Source organism: Neomonachus schauinslandi, chromosome 3 (assembly GCF_002201575.2).
Source record: "Neomonachus schauinslandi chromosome 3, ASM220157v2, whole genome shotgun sequence".
Lineage (NCBI taxonomy): Eukaryota > Metazoa > Chordata > Mammalia > Carnivora > Phocidae > Neomonachus > Neomonachus schauinslandi.
In genome coordinates, this window is record NC_058405.1 from 118,867,220 (window position 1) to 118,885,186 (window position 17,967).

At 35.3% G+C, this 17,967-nt stretch overlaps 1 protein-coding gene across 1 annotated transcript; it reads right to left on the minus strand.

Moving 5' to 3' along the window:
* Positions 1-1,033: 1,033 nt before the first annotated feature.
* LOC110591936 (60S ribosomal protein L21-like) lies at positions 1,034-1,516 on the minus strand. The gene has a single exon (XM_044913299.1). It carries the CDS (start codon positions 1,514-1,516, stop codon positions 1,034-1,036), a length of 483 nt encoding a protein of 160 aa, XP_044769234.1.
* Between the last annotated feature and the right edge of the window lie 16,451 nt (positions 1,517-17,967).

The following is a 17,967-nucleotide window of genomic DNA, read 5'->3' on the forward strand; positions in this document are numbered from 1 at the left end:
CATAAGTAATAAAAATACATATTTTATATGTCTTTATATATTTGATTTTCATTAAATTATGGTGACCTATTATTTAATAATTACCTATTAAGAATTATCAGGTGTATGTCTCTGAAGTAGAGAGCTAAAAATCCATGGCCTTTATGTAAGACAACATGCAATAAGAAGCATGTAAAAATAATTTTAGTAAAATATGAAAATGTGCTAAAGAGGTATGGTTGGATAATTATATTAATGGTTTCAATTCTTCACCCTTCTCTGAATCTACATGATTCTAGATTTTTTTTCCCATGAATGTGCAGCATGCTTCCTTATTTCATGCAACTCATTTGGCCAATTGGATGAGTTAAAGTGACAGTGTGCCATTTCTGAACCTAAATCTCAAGAAGTTAGGGTGTTTTCATTTGCCCTTACTTGTACCTCTACTGTTGTCATGAAAACATGCCTAGGCTAATCCAGGATGAGCAAAACCTGCAGAGCTAAATTGTGCTAATCTTGCCAGCTGAGGCCTGCCTACATCAGCTAGCTATCAGCCGACATTCAGACATACAAGTAAATCCAGCCAAGATTAGCAGAGCCATCTAAACACCTTACTTTGTTGTCACTGCCACTGAGGTACTGTGTTTGTTTTTTATACAGCATTATTATGACCATGGGTTACTGATATAATGACCAGAGAATAATGAACTATCTCTAGGTTAGTTAGTAAAGAAATTAATAGATCATCACCAAACAGATCAAGGAAAGGGTAAGGTATATCAACACAATGTATAGCATATCCAAAGCCATGACTCTACCACATGGCTTATTGAGAGACAGAGAATTAGTTTGTTTATTCAGGAGGTAGTTGGAGGTGGAGGCTAGATTTACAGAAATCAAACAAATCATAGATTTTTGGATCATCACTTAACTATGAGGTAATAACGAAAAAGGTTAAGAATAAGAGAAACATGCCCAGATTTTCTTTTCTTTTTTTCTTTCTTTCTTTTTTTTTTTTTTACAGTCTTGAGGTCTTTTATTTTCTTTACATTTATCATGCCATGAATTCATAGGGAATGGGTTCCAGCAGTTCGGGCTCCTTTCCATTAGTTCTCATAAAGTGTGCTTCTCTGGGTGGGGCAGGCTGGCACTTCAGTTGAACCCAAGTACCTTTCTCTTTGGCTTCCTTCTTTTTCTGATCATTTTCCTTCACACGCTTCAGGAAGCTATCTCGGCTCTTTGAGTGTTTAATATGCTCAATGCGTACGTTAATTCTCTTGGCAAGAATCTTGCCCTTAACTTGTTTGTTTACAACAATGCCAACAGCATGCTGAGTAACATTGTAGACTCTTCCAGTTTTGCCATGGTAGCATTTGTGGGGCATTCCTTTTTGAACAGTGCCCATTCCCTTGATGTCCACAATATCACCTTTCTTACATATTCGCATGTATGTGGCCAAAGGAACAACTCCATGTTTTCTAAAAGGTCTAGAGAACATATAGCGGGTCCCTCTCCTCTTTCCCTTTGTGTTGGTCATTTTGGCGAATTACTGGAAGATGGTGGTTCTGGCCGAAAGGCCAGATTTTCATTTTTAAAAGATCAGATTATCATTAGATGAATTGTATTTTAAAGTAAGTGAGACTAGAGTGAGGGGAACTTGCCAAGCATCTATGTCAATACTCCATATATAAATGATGAAGGCTTAAATTAAAGTAAAGCAAGATGGTAGATATAGAGAAGAGAAAACAGATATGAAATATATTAAGAGCTAAAATTGACTGGAATTATTATCTATTAAATAAAAAGTGTGAAGAAAATAAAAATATCAAGGGTGACTTTTGGTTGTTTATCTGAAGTCTCCGAAGCAGAAAATATGGAAGGCTGAGTTCTAGAAGAAGAATCTTATAAAGTTCTGAGGTTCAAAAGAAGAAGCTGCAGTCAGTTAAGTGGCTGCCTTCAGCTCAGGTCATGGGCCCAGGGTCCTGGGATCAAGCCCCGCATCAGGCTCCCTGCTTGGCAGGAGCCCTGCTTCTCCCTCTCCCACTCCCCCTGCTTGTGTTCCCTCTCTTGCTGTGTCTCTCTCTGTCAGATAAATAAATAAAATATTAAATAAATAAATAAATAAATAAATAAATAAAGAAAGAAAGAAAGAAAGAAAGAAAGAAGAAGAAGCTGATTTGTTCATTTGAACATGATGAGAAAGCTGGGATACTCAGGTTTATATGCCATTGGGTCTACAGCTCTGGAGAAAGCGAATGAGATCTGTAATTTGTATTAGAGGATATGTAGTTCACAGGTGTAATAGTAGAAGTCATGTACTTTTCTGAGATTACCCAATGAATAAGAATGGAAATAAGTAATATAATGGAAAAATAAAGTAAGTAACTATACACTAAACAAAATCACCAAGACTTTTGAAATGACTGTACACATTGCCCTACTGAAAGATTAGCAAGAGACCAAAAAAAGCAGATATTCATATTTTACTTACTAATTTGTAAAAATTGTACTCTAGTAATAGCATTATCCTTATATGTCACTATAAACTCCTTAATTTTGAGTATAATTCAAACTTTCTCAATTCCAGTGCTTACGTATTTGCTTTTAAAAATCACTTCTATCAGTTCTTATTAGGACAGGGACTTTAGCTGTGAAGTTGAATAAAGTTACCTGAAAACCACACAAGGCTCCGAATGGGACTTCCTTCCACAAGGAAGAAGGAAGTTCTCCTTAAGTGCTTAGTGTAAAGCACCTCTTTTTTAACTGAGCCCCCAAATTTACCCTCACAACCTCTTAGTACTATGCTATCTTTATTCCACAAGATAAAAATATGTCTAAGAAAACATTTAATATTTTTAAAATATATTTTTCATACCTTGTCAGATTGTCTCATGTGTTGGAGACCCAACCACCAGACTCAGTTTCTTAAGTCTAGGTGTTCTTAGGACCACTGAAGACTGCACCAAGAGTAAGGTATGGAACATTGCCAGAATATAAACATTCTGTCTGTACACATTTATAGCAACTAAATTGTGCAAAATTTGCCTATGCTTTCTTAAAGGGGGTTTTATTTATTTTATTAATATTGGCTTTCTAGTAGGCCAGTGGTTGTCAATAGGGTGAGATTGTTTAGGAGATCTGTAGAGTTATTTGTTCTATTGATGGAAAGGCATTAATGTCACATGTGGGTGAGGACAAGAAATGCTAAATATTCTATAAAGTTCTCTGTAGCTCAGGGGTTCCACAAATCTCTGCAGATATTCTGTGGTGAAAAAAATACTTCTAATACTTACAATGGGGAGTATTGCACATTAACACTGTATTATAGTTGATAAAATTGTTTCCCACAGAGTTATAGATTAACAATTCTGATATTTCCATATATGTATACTGGGATTGAATAAGCAAATAAATGGATAGCATGTAGTGGGAGCCAGCTTTCTCATTTTTGAAGTGGGTATGTACAGATAAGGAAGGGGAAAAGGTTTGACTGATTTACATGATAATGGATTAGAATTAGAGACATCAGTATGAACTCATCCTTAGTTTAATCTAGAAGTATATGATTACATATAGAAATGTGTGTTTGTGTGCATGTGTGTGTATATGTGTCTGAGTTAGTATGCATAATAATTTCTGTTTTTGTCACCTGAAGGGTCTAGAACCAGTGAGACCCCAATAGTAATGAGCATACCCACTGCCCTAATCTTGGTTTCTAATACCATTCCCCACATAAGAGGAACCAGAGCTCTTTGGAGAAATGGCTGATACTAAGACTACACAGGATATATCTACAAGATGAGGCTGGAACATCTTGTAGTACCAGAAGTAAGAAGGTGATAGTTTGAATGTACAAAATAATCAATTTTGGTATGGTAATTATAATACAGTGTGATGTTGGCTTCTACCATGTTGTTCCTCTTCTGAGAATCACAACCTGACGACTTTGAGATTATTTTTAAAGAACTTATAATTAGGAGGAACTCTGCTGTGAAGTCATCTAGTGCAGAGTTTCTCAAACTTGAATGTGCATATGAATCCTCTGAAGATCAGATTAAGTCTAAGGTGGGGTCCCAAATGATACACGTCAAAGCTCCCAAGTGATTCCAGTGCTATTGACACAGCAGGTCTGTTCCTCACATTTTGAAGGGCAAGATCTTTAGTGTGTAGGAAATGGATACAAGTCTAAGTCAATGAAGAAATTTCACTGGATCAGCTACAGGCCTGGGGAAGAACAAGCACTGCTCTAGGATCCAGCAGAGTTAACATTTTCAACAGTTTATGGGACAAAATAAAGAGTATGACAATGACAACAGGTTTCAGAACAAGGACCCAGAACCTTTAAAAACAGGGTTGGAATTCCAGCCCTGACATTTACCAAGAGGAGGAGAAGTCAATAGAAATAATCAAAGAGAGATCAACAAAGGATTTTCCACAATAATATCTAAAGGCAAATGACAAAAATGCACATATTGTGATAGAAAACTTCAGATTGGCAGAATGAGATCTCAGGGCCATTATGGGTGACTATGTCTAAAGCACATTGTGAAAAGTAGTAAATATTCATCTAGATGAAACAGCACAACTGTCCCTATTCACAGAGGGCAGACTATTGGCAGTGCAGTGTTCATTTTGAAGTTCACAACCACAGACACATGGGGTGATGTAGTAGTGATGGAGAGGAGAAGACTACATAGAATAGGACCCATTGAAGTGAACATAAAGCATAAAAATTCCATCGTGTTGAATTAAAATAAAAATGGAAATTTGCTTGAAAGCAACCAGGAAAATCCAACACACATACAGTTACATCGGCTTTATCTGTTTGCTCTCCTCCTTCTTCCTGGAAACTTGCACCTGGTTCTCCCTTCAAGTTTTGTCTGGAATGCCACTTCTGCTCATATTTGCTGGTTCATGTCCTTATTTCGGTCAGATCTGTGGTAAAATATCATACCCTCTGAGAGATTCTCTGACTATGCTATCTAAAATAACACTTCTTTTCACTTACTCTTTTTCTATTATACTGTTTTATTCATTAGTGCCTAATTTTACCTGTGTGTGAGTATGTGTATACGCCCATACTTACTTATTTACGTATCTATTATTGACCATTTTCTCCACTTGAACACATAACTGCAGGGACATAGTCTTCTTTGTTCGCTACTGTCTCCTCAGCTTAGAAGAGAATCTCTCATGGAGTAGTTGCTCAATAAACTTGTTGAGCTAGTAAATGAGTGAATTAAGAAATGGTCATAGGATCTACTATGAATGTATCCAAGGATAAAATTTTAGTTAAAAAAAATAAGTAAGTGTTTAACTGTCTCAAAATAATTATGTCATTCACAACTTTTTTTTTTTTTTTCTTGCCTAGAGCAGAGACCTTAGTCTCAGCAAATCTGGGTGTGGATATGAGAAGCCAAGTTATAGGCAACATACACATATATTAAAAAAAAAAAAAACACCTCAGAGTAAATGTTTCATATTTAAACAATTCCTAGCTACTCCTAGAAGCTTGATCTTAAATGTACTACTAAACTTGGACTTCCTTCTGGGAATACAGCACATGCTCTCTTTTAGAGTGAAGAGGCTTTGAATCTCACACCAATGAGAATGAGTGCCTTGAAATTAATTGGTGTTTGGAAATTGATCTGGTAGGTAATAATCTTCTATATCTAACTTGTGACTTACTCTAATTTTAAATTTTTAACACATACTCTCTGAAACACAGATGACTTCTGCAGTTGTGTACTGCTAGGCCTGGCAACTAAAAACCTTCTAGTTTTCACCCTTAAAAATTGACACATTTTGTATGTTAACCATACAAGTCCTATGGAAGGTTTTGTATTTCAGAATTTACTAAGTATTAAAGGTTTATAGTTTATAAATTCTCCAATTACATCAATAAACACAGAAAAGATATGCATGCTGCAATCATAATCTTAGACAAATGTGGGCTACTGAAAAATGGCTAATTCTCTATAATGGCTACTTTTCCAGAATCTATTTTATTTACTTTTCAAAATCAGTCTGAAGATAGCCACAGGTTTTCAACATAATTTGTTGTTGGTTTTTGTTATTGTTTGCCTGTTTCCTAAACTTGCTTTCTTACTTGCTTATTCTGTGAGAAGTGGGCTTACATCAGGAAATGTCTATGAAGCTATGGGCTTCAAAATATGAGCTTGGTCTCTCACATAGGAATGTGTTGATCTTGGGCAGGATGTTGCTGGCATTTCCCATTGAAATAAAATTTTGGCAATGACTCTCAAAGAGAAACCTTCCCTTTCATTTGTTTCAGTTTTCAAAGAAGTAATGGGTGAGGAAAAGAAACTGGTAACTCAAACTCATAAATGTCCATTATATCTGTCTCAAAGGAAGGGCAGAAATGTATTACATTTTTAGACTATAACCTACTCCTACTGCTCAGAAATGCAACCAGGCTTGAATCGATGAAATATCTCTATAAAAATCACTGTCAATCTGTATATTTACCACCAAGTGGCATATTTTCACAATTTGTTAACTAGCTTCAGGGTCAGCCAAACCATGCCATTTTAATATATTTTTAAAATAAGAATAAATATTTAACATGCCATCTTCTCCTTACTGGGTGGTGCTGACTAGCTCTAATATATCCAAGAAATATGCCTTCTGTAGGAACGATCATCAAGTTGAGAGAGTCAGCAATCCCATTATATCAAGAGGAGGATGAATTGTCTTCCTCCAAGTAACCAAACATAGTCAATGTATTAAAAAGTTAATCAATTCAGATAGGGGGAAAACACATTTGTTTTCATTTAGACAAAACAAAAACAAGTGTTTTGCAAGTATGAATGAAATTTTCATTATCCAGATTGTTTATTTGAAGATTTTTTTAAAGATTTTATTTATTTATTTGACAGAGAGAGACACAGCGAGAGAGGAAACACAAGCAGGGGGAGTGGGAGAGGGAGAAGAAGGCTTCCCGCGGAGCAGGGAGCCTGATGCGGGGCTCGATCCCAGGGCCCTGGGATCATGACCTGAGCGGAAGGCAGACGCTTAACAACTGAGCCACCCAGGCGCCCCACAGATGGTTTATTTGATAACACAGACAAATATTTGTGAGTCTGGTTCTTCAACCACAAATAGTATACACTGTGCTTAAGTTCTTGCATTGAGAATGAGAGTTGTTGAACTAGAAGGAATATCTTGAGATTGAAATTGCTATTATTATTATAATGCTGCCATTTATACAAAAATATTTCTCAAAGAAAGAAATCGTCAGTTGGGGTGTCTGGGTGGCTCAGTCAATTAAGCAACCAACTCCTTGTTTTGGTTCAGGTCATGATCTCAGGGTCATGGAATCGCACACTGCATCATGGGGCTCCACACTGGGCATGGAGTCTGCTTGAGATTCTCTCTCCCTCTTTCTCTCCCCTCCTCTTTGCCTCTCCCCCCACTAGACTCAATTGTTCTCTCTCTCTTTCTTTCTCTCTATAATAAATAAATAATTAATCTAAAAAAAACCAACAAAAATGAAATCATCTGAATAATCATCATTTATTTTAGTTATCTTGTCATATAACAAAACACACCAAACCTTAGTGGCTTAAAAATAATAATCATTTACTTATTCATGACTATAGTTTGGGCTGGATCCCCTTTTCTGCCCTTGCTTGGTATTACTCAGGTGGAAGCAGCCACCTGGAAGTCTGACCAGAGATGGACATTCCAAGATGGCCTAACTTATGAGTCTAGTGGTAACTTGGTCTGTCAGGTACAATGCCTAGGATCTTCACCATATAGCCTCTCTAGCAGGATAGACCAGGTTTCATCTAAAGTGGCAGTGGTGTACCAAGAGCAAAAGTATGGAAACTTTAAGACTTTCAGAGGCTTATACTCAAAAGTCACATAAAGCTGATCATTCCCTGATCAAAGGTATTTCAAAGACCAGTTTAGTTTTAAGGGCTTGGGAAATGGATTAACTTTTGATGGGAGGAATGGAAAACAATTGTGGCCATGTTAAATCTTCCTTATTTCCATTTTTTTAATACAATGTGTTTAAACATTTTTATTTTGGAAATTTTAAATCCACACCATAAAAAGTAGGACAGGGAATAATATCATTTGTTTATTGTTCAGGTACTCGTAGTTTAAGGTCTTTCAGGAGTAAACAAAGATAGCATTTGAATAATTTATTTATTGAGAGGTGAATATATGGGAAAAAGGCATAATTAAAAGTCATAATTAATTGGGTGTGAGATGATCATTTTTGGGTGGCCTCAATGACAAAATATAACTTTGTAAAAATGATCATCACAGAAAACTGGATTTTAATGGATCTACAAATATTCTTTACAAGTTCATTATATGCTTTGATATTATATAAAAAATCCTGTGATTTTAATGTGCATATGAAAGATCTTGAAGAATGATGCAGGTTATTAAGCCTAAAACTTTGCAATTTTTTATCAAGAGACTTATGCACTTAGTACCTAGACAGTTTTTTTGAGAAACACAGATTTAAGTAATGTGCTCAACAGAAGACAACCCCTAGAGAGGTAAGTTATAAAAAAAGAAGTTAAACACAGTTTGAATGGTATGTGGTATATTGCTTAAAATATTTCTCATATGAATCTATTACTATCATTATAAAAATCAGTAATACAAATTTGAATGTGTTTCATGCTTCTTGTAAGAGGGTGATCTGAAAGATAAAAAAAGTTCTTTCCAGCTTGAATATGAGATTTGGGGAAATGACTAGATGAATTTTCTTGTTTTCAGAATATACTACTAACACTTAAGTATGCCTAAGTCCTGTTTGAAGGTAAACTATAAAAACATATTTGTAAAATCTAGTTCCAAATAATACTAACCTGAAATTAGCTTACATTGTAAAACCATTCCCTATTATGTGGGTCATTTAAAGAAAATCAGGACGTCGTTCTATTTATTTTTTTATTTGCAATTATCTGCTGATAAATCAGTTATATTTATGGATGTTAAAAAGACAAAATGATGAGTTTTGAAGATATAAATTACCAGATATGAAGAAAACCCTCCAAGTTTAAGCAGATGTTATATCCATAAATCCTCCCAATGAGTATAGGAATGAAAGCAGTCCTAATTCCAGCCATGTTTGATACATGCCATATGGGCTACGGCAACCGAGTCCAGAAACACAAGTTAGGGAATGGAAAAAAATAGAAGCATTAAGTTGGAAATCCTATAACTTCAGTTGTTTTCATCCCCTCTGGGTTTCAAGAACATTATTTTAACATGTTAATTATCCCAATGTTTGTCTCTATGCTTAAATGGCAAACAGTGGTATTTCTTCCCACTTTTTAATTTCATTATAATTAATAATCCCTCAAAATATCCACATTGCCTTTCTGATTGTTTTTGGAAAACAAAATGAAATGCTAAAATTACCAAAAATTGTCAATAATTATCTTTTCTAGTATTGCTTTATTTATACGTTGTACATGTAAGTTGCTTTTCAAAAAGGTTTCATTTCCTATGAAACAGAAATGCTCATCTTTGTAACCAAAAGCGATAGACAGGGCTCTCATGCACACCAACATATTTAAATGCAGCCCTTAAATAGGTCATCTTCTCCAGATCCTGCATATCTGCCTGAGACATTGAACATGGCAGTCAAGTTCTTGGCAGACTTGGGGTTAAAAAACACACATAGCCGTTTACGTGAACCTTCAACAAACTTGCAGCGGCATTTTTCTTTCAGTCGACTGACATTTTTCTTTATGTTTCGTCAGTTATATCTGAGTGATCAGACAGCCACTACACGTGCTACACCCACCAGGATTATTATCTAGACCAAAGACCCAAAGCTCATTGTAGCAGGCATGTAATTCTTTACAATGTATGCCACGTTAACTGTGTTGGGTTATCTATTCAACAGCTGACTGAGCTGGGCTCTCAAGCTCTTCTCAACAACCATGTAAGAAGCGATGACAATTGTACTACTTCGTAACAGCTGCATAGAACTCTGACACACACTTCACAGCAACCAGTCATCTATATAAACCAATTTCAGGAGCAAAATTGCATGGTGCCTCCACTCTGTTATAAACACAATGATATCCACTCAAAGCTGATAAATGCACTACATTTCTTCAGAGCTTAAAAGAATAAGTAAGTTCTTTGCATCTGAGATTTCTTTCCCACAAATTAAGCCTCTCTTTGTCCTAGCCATTAATTTAGAACTCTAGAAAGAACCAGACAATTTAGACTTTGAATATCTGTAAAATAAAGAAACTTCGGTATTAACATTTTGGTTCTTCGACTAAATGCTCTTTCACTTTTTTTATTTAAGTGTGTGTGCCAGACTTTCCTAACTGAAGAACTGAAGCAGAAAGCAAAAGGAAGAAGTAATTAAGGTTTAAAATACTTACCAATGCCATAGCAATTTGCCAATTAATTACAGTATCTTTTCATAGAATTAAACACAATATAATCCTTATTATTGAATAAAGCATCTACAAGCAACCTAGAAACTACAGTTAAAAGACCTAAATGTTAACTATATGTTTGGTGAATAAGGAAGCTTTGGTGGATCAATTAATAATTCCAACAGGGCGCCTGGGTGGCTCAGTTGGTTAGGCGACTGCCTTCGGCTCAGGTCATGATCCTGGAGTCCCGGGATCGAGTCCCGCATCGGGCTCCTTGCTCAGCAGGGGGTCTGCTTCTCCCTCTGACCCTCCCCCTTCTCATGTGCTCTCTCTCATTCTCTCTCTCAAATAAATAAATAAAATCTTAAAAAAAAATAATTCCAACAGATTCAAGTAAGATATAGAGGTTGCTAATATTTTAAAATACATATTTGTATAACCAACACAGATTTTTGAATGGAGCTTGAAAGGACATGAGTAAAAAATTATTCATTGTTCCAAAAAATGACAGAAACCAACTTGTTCATGCTTATAACAGTAGCACATACCTGTATCTACTTATATAGCTATGTATTTAATATAATTTCAGAGATTTGAAAATACATACACATACGTATTATAGTTTCTTTATCCTAACAATTCTACAGAAAGTCAGAAGAATAGAATATTTTCGCTAAGAGAATAACGAACAAACTTTATTTCATAGGAAGCATACTTCAATGAATCATACTTTAATAATATGCTATAGCTTTATTACAGAGAAGAATTCAGTTTATGCCTAGTGGAATTTACTCTGCAAAGAATTGAAAAACCACACTATTGTACTGTTTGAACTGTATGGTCTTATGGAATAATAGTTGCCATTGCTAATTTGTTAATATATACAGTAGGTGACATCATTTCTGACATCATTTAATAACAAATGCTATGACACCATCCTATAATGATAAATGTTAGTTTTAGAAATGGGGTCCCATGCAGGTTTCATTTAAAGGGTTTCCCTGGTTTGAAAAAAGAAGTGTGAAACAGATTATCCAATAGATAAGATCTAACAAGTCTAAATAATTGTCCATAATCATATGCCAAAGTTCTGATTGGGTATCAGTTTTTCTTTCTTTCTTTCTTTCTTTCTTTCTTTCTTTCTTTCTTTCTTTCTTTCTTTCTTTCTTTCTTTCTTCTTTCTTTCTTCCTTCCTTCCTTCCTTTCTTTCCTTTCTTTCTTTCTTTCTTTCTTTCTTTCTTTCTTTCTTTCTTTCTTTCTTCCTTTCCTTGACTACTTGAATCCCTTTGACTACTTGCTTTGATGACTCCCTTGAGTCATCACCAATAGGAGGAAATTAAGGCATTTGAAGGTTAAATGATTTTCTTAAAATGAAATGGATAATTAAGTAACAACAAGGAGAAAGAACCTGGTCACTGACCATAAATTCAGGGTTCTATCCACTGTAACATACTGTCCTTAAAGGGACTTATGATGAAAAACTTGAGACCTAAATAGAGAAATTTGCTCAGTATGATTCAAGGAAAAAGATGAACAAACTCAGTTACTTTGACTCCCAAGCAGCCGGTGTGTTTTTCACTATGACAAGTATTTTTCCCCCAAGAACTAAAAATAATTAACTGGAAGAAATCCAACACTTTTTAACAGAATCTAAGGGCTGCCAAGATAGGGAGACCTCTCAAGGAATTCAACTCAAGAGCTATAAAGTCAGGAATGGAGATTGCCCTCTCTGCCTTCTCTCTTTTCTCGAATGGGTGTTTTTGTCTTAGTGTACATAAAATCCAACATATTAATGTTCAGATCATCTAGGATATTGGAGAAAGAGTACAAATGGGGAAGGAGATGATATAGCTAGATTACTTGAAGCTCAAAATGGGAGAAAGGGTTTTACACAGGTGAAAAAGGAATGCTCTCGATGTTCCCCTCTGCAAAAGAGACAATGAGGAGAATGAGATATTTATTTTGTTTCAGATGGCTACCTGGTTGTACAATTGTATTCACCTCCATGTGTTACATAGCCAAAAAAAAAAAAAAAAAAAGTTGCATCTACACACAAAGGCTGCTAGGGCAGTGTAGTGCTTAAAATGTGAAGCATTCTTATTAAGTTTAAGGAGGTAGAAGAAATATTTCTTCTTTTTAAGATTTTTTATTTGTTCATTTGAGAGAGAGCTCGAGTGAGACCATGAGCAGGAGGGAGGGTCATAGGGGAGTGAGAAGTAGACTCCCTGCTGAGCAGGGTGTCTGATGCGGGGCTCAGTCCCAGGACTAAAGGCAGAAGTTTAACCAACTGAGCCACCCAGCACCCCAGAAGGAATGTTTCTTGAGAAGGTTGAGGATGAATGGGAGTTTCTGTATAGATAGACTGAAACAGGAGATTGAGGAATTGGAGATGAAAGGTTTGGGAGAAATGTAGGCAGTGGGTGGAAAAGTCAGGAAGAAGCAACACAAAGAAGTATGGGAAAGATTATTACTGACTGGGGAGGGGGAGGGCAGCATTTTGGTCAGTGGCCACAGAAGACAGGGGTATGAGGCATGGTTGAATTGATTGTCTTTGCTATTATGGCCCTTTGTAGGCTGAAGCTCAGCAATTACCAGTTGATGAAGTAAGCAGACTGGTCACTGTTAAAATAGTACTTCATTCAGATGATATTCTGCTTGTTATAGAACTTCCCATTTTCGGGGCGCCTGGGTGGCTCAGTCGTTAAGCGTCTGCCTTCGGCTCAGGTCATGATCCCAGGGTCCTGGGATCGAGCCCCACATTGGGATCCCTGCTCCTTGGGAAGCCTGCTTCTCCCTCTCCCACTCCCGCTGCTTTTGTTCCCTCTCTCGCTGTATCTCTCACTGTCAAATAAATAAAATCTTTAAAAAAAAAAAAAAAGAACTTCCCATTTTCTTCGCCACCATGATTTTGCACAGACTAGAAAATTATAGAACAGCTTGGGAGAAATGGTCTTTTGCAGATGATTCTTTAAAATTTTTCATTTATTTATGTTTTAATTCAAAAATAATTAACATACAGTGCTATATTAGTTTAGGTATACAATATAATGATTCAACAATTCCATACATTGCTCAGGGCTCATCACAAAAAGTGTACTCTTAATCTCCTTCACCTATTTCACCCATCCCCCACCCACCACCCCTCTGCAGCTATGTTTGTTCTCTGTATTTAAGTTTGTTTTGCTTATAGCTTTTCTTCTTTGTTCATTTGTTTTGCTTCTTAAACTCCACATACAAGTGAAATCATACAGTATTTGTCTTTCTCTGACTGACTTATTTCACTTAACATTATACCCTCTAGATCCAACCATGATGTTGCTCATGGCATTATCTCATTCTTTTTTTATGATTGAGTTATATGTGCACAGCATCTTCTTTACCCATTCATCTATTGATGGACACTTGGGTTGCTTCGATAATTTGGCTATTGTAAAGAGTGCTGCAGAGAATATAGGAGTGCATATATCTTTCTGAATTCACGTTTTTGTATTCATTGGGTAAATACCCAGTAGTAGAATTACTGGGTCACATGGTGATTCTATTTTTAATTTTTTTGAGGAAACCTCATACTGTTTTCCACTATGGTTGTACCATTTTGCATTCCCACCAACAGTGCACAAGGGTTCCTACTTCTCCACATCCTTGCCAATACCTGTTATTCTTGTGTTTTTGACAAGGGAAATAAAAGCAAAATTAAACTATTGGGACTACACCAAAATAAAAATGTTTTCACAGTAAAGGAAACCACCAACAAAACAAAAGCAACCCTTTAAATGGGAGAAGATATTTGCAAGTGATATACCTGATAAGGGGTTGACAGGCAAAATACATAAAGAACATATACAACTCAACCCCCCCAAAAACAAATAACTCAATTAAAAAACATGCGGGTGATTTTTCTATGTATTTCTTTGACTGACAATTATCTCTCAATTATCCTTGTCATTCACTGCATTTGTTTTGTTTTGCCGCTGTTTTCAATTGTTTATTTTATCAAATAGGTATTATGTTTACAAATACATTGTGATATCAACACAAAATTGAGAAGATACAAACGGACTTGTAAAGCTGAGTCTCCCTCATGAACTAGCCCTCAGCTGAAGACAGCACCCTGCTCAATGGCACAGTTCCTCCTGAGGGCAGCCTGCATCTAGTGACTAGTTGAGGCCAAGGCTGTAGAGACCCAACTCCATCCCCTTGCATCCAAGCAGGACAATCTGAGGGGCCATCTGAGCTCCAGAGTTTCCTGTGGGATCAGGGAAAGCCTCTGTCATTTCTGTGACTAGACTGCAATTTCTGCCTCTGGTCTTTACTCTCTTACAGATACTGACACCCAAGAACACTTTTTGTTCTTTCTTGTCTCAGCGTCTGTTTCTAAGACAACTCAATTAAAGATACCCAGTATCACAATTTCCTTTCAGAAACAACCGTCATTAGTGAGTGTCCAGAATAATATGAAAACAAACAAACAAACAAATAAGAAAAAGTTTCTTTAATCTTTCCTGAGCTGATACAAACAATATTGCATGAATCTCAAAGGAGAAAGATTGTTTTATAAATGTGTGACTATAATATTAGGATAAATTCCTACTAGTAGAATTACTGGGTCAAAGAGTTTGTCCATTTAAAATTCAAAATATGGTATTCTTTAAAGAAGATTGTATTCTCTCACAGCAGACCTTTTGAGCTTGGCCAAACTGTAGATGAAGAATGGTTCTCGAAATTTTATTTTGGATTTATCTCATTGTGATTTTTAAACAACTTTTTATATGATCATTTGTATTTTTTTTCATTAACTAGATACAAGATATTTTATTGTGTTGTTGATCTTTTTATTTACATACTTTCTTTTTATATTAAGAGAATTAACATGTAGGGGCGGCTGGGTGGCTCAGTCGTTAAGCGTCTGCCTTTGGCTCAGGTCATGATCCCAGGGTCCTGGGATCGAGACCGGCATCAGGCTCCCTGCTCAGCGAAGAGCCTACTTCTCCCTCCCACTCCCCCTGCTTGTATTCCCTCTCTCTCTGTCCCTCTCTCTGTCAAATGAATAAATAAAATCTTTATAAAAAAAAGAAAATTAAAATGTATGTATTGTTTAAGTTACAATGTTTTTGATTGCTTTTATCTATTATGTATCTTGCCATGCAAAATATTTCAATTGTTCATGTATTTCTAGCTATCAAATTTTTTATGTCTTTTGAGTTTTGTTTAAATAGAAACACTATGAGATTATTTTTTAAATCTTAGCATGTTTTCTTATAGTCCTTTTATAGATTTTTGTTTGTTTGAAAAATGTGACCCATCTTGTGGTATATATTGAGGTAGTGACCTAACCGTACTATTAAATTCTATTTGCTATACTTTATTCAGGATTTTTATAATACCAATATTTTTATATGATTGTTTTGTATGCTCTTTTGTATGCAATTTATGTCAGTTATATCAATGCAATGTGTAAATATGAATTTTTTTTCATATAACCTCAAACAGCTGATTCACTTGAGTTTTGACTTTTAATGGTTTGGTATAATTTCTCTGGAAAGTAAGTTGGCCAGGTACTCATTTGAGGGTAGCTCTTTGACTACAACCTCTATTTTACTATGGTTGTCTACTTAGATTTTCTTTTTTTATTTTTTCTGAGTTCACACTTAAATATTGCTTATTTATATTAATTTCCTCTATCTTTTTCCTTTGAGTGCCATCTCTAATTTTATGTAAATGTATTTTGTCAGTTTATTTTTGATTAGGTAAGCTAAATGTAATGTTTATACTTCATTGGTTCTTTTGGAGAGGAAAAGTTATTAGAGTCATTATTAAATTTATCTATATATAATATTAATCTCTGCTTTCCTCTTTACTGATTCCTTCCTATAATTCTTAAGGTTTATTTTTGATTTCATTCTTCTAACTTCTTTATTGAGCTTTACTTTACTTTTTGTTTTTACTTGTATATTAATATAAATATTTAAAACATTAATTTTCCTTTGAGTGTTGCTTTAATTGACTACAGAGTCCTGATGTGCAAGTTTGTGTTATCATTATTTTTAGATATTTTTAAAATATTGGATTGATTTCTTCATTGTATCAAAAGGTGTTTAGGAGACGGTTGCTTTTTATTTCCATATGGCATGCCAGAGATTGATAATGCTGCTGCTTAGACTAATTAATATTACTAGACTCTGTATGGGTATTGATTATTTTGCATTTCTTAGGATAAGATATGCCATTTTAATTTATAGATTCAGATTTTCTGGAATTTTTTGTAACATTTTATTTTTTGTCTTTCTGTTTCTCATCCTCATGAACATCAAATATGTTAGCCATTTTTTCTGACTATATATACACTTTCTCTAACCTGTTAAAACCTTTGTTCATTTGCATTTTATTTAAAAATTCTTTTAACTCCTGCCTACTGTGCCTTAACTGTTTTTTATTGTTTTTTGTTTTGTTTTATTTTCAAAAATGAAAACTTCCTTTGAACTGCTTTCACTATGGACTTCATTTCTTTACATGTTTTTTTCCCCCTCTTTCTCCACTCTCCTGATTATTACCAGCTCATGGTGAGCTTTAGTTTTAAATCATATCTTTTCTAAGCTTTTGTACATCTGCTCTGGGCTCTTAGTTTATAAAGACAAATAGTTCACTAAGTTTTTTTTTAATTTAACTCAGAGCAAAATTTTTGTTTCAATTTTTGTCTGCTCTGTAACAGTGTTTTCCTAACTTGTATCTTTCATCTACCATTGTCTCTAGTTCTTTCTCATATTTTCACTTGCAGTGTCTTTTTATAAATATTGTGCTAGTTCCCTATTGATTGTTATTCTAAGGAGGCTGTATTCATTCCTTTATTATTATTATTAATTATTATTTATTTATTTATTTATTTTTGAATGAATCTTTTTTTTTTAAGATTTTATTTATTTACTTGACAGAGAAAGACACAGCAAGAGAGGGAACACAAGCAGAGGGTAGTGGGAAACGGAGAAGCAGGCTTCCCGCAGAGTAGGGAGCAGGATGCGGGGCTTGATTCTAGGACCCTGGGATCATGACCTGAGCCGAAGGCAGACACTTAACCGACTGAGCTGCCCAGGTGCCCCTGAATTAATCCTTTCTGAACAGATTGTTTACAGGTGGTTCATGTAGAGAAGGAGCCAAGGACATATTCCAGGATAGTAGGAAGTTTCCTTGTGACCCAAGCTTCTTACTTTACCTTTTTCTTAGCTGCTATGCTGGCAGTTTAACCTTCTTTCTTCTTAATGCAGGGTTTTTCTTTCTTACTCCTCATGGAATTTATTCCTGATATCTGTGCTTCCTTTTCACACACACCCATTCCATTATTCCAAACTGCAATTTGTTTGATTGGCTCTTTATTATGAACCTCTCTTTTTAGCGAATTCTGCTCTGCCACTTTGAGATTTGAAACCATAAACCCCTTCTGTCACCATCTTTACATATCTCATTTGGTTTTCCTCCTATTTAGCCATGCTTCTTCACAAATTATTGTTTGAGGTTATAGTCACCTCTTAGCTTTGTCAAGGAAGAATACATGCTTTTGTTTCTTGTTTTCTTCATTGTTTCGAAGTTATTTCTGAGAAGAGAAGGG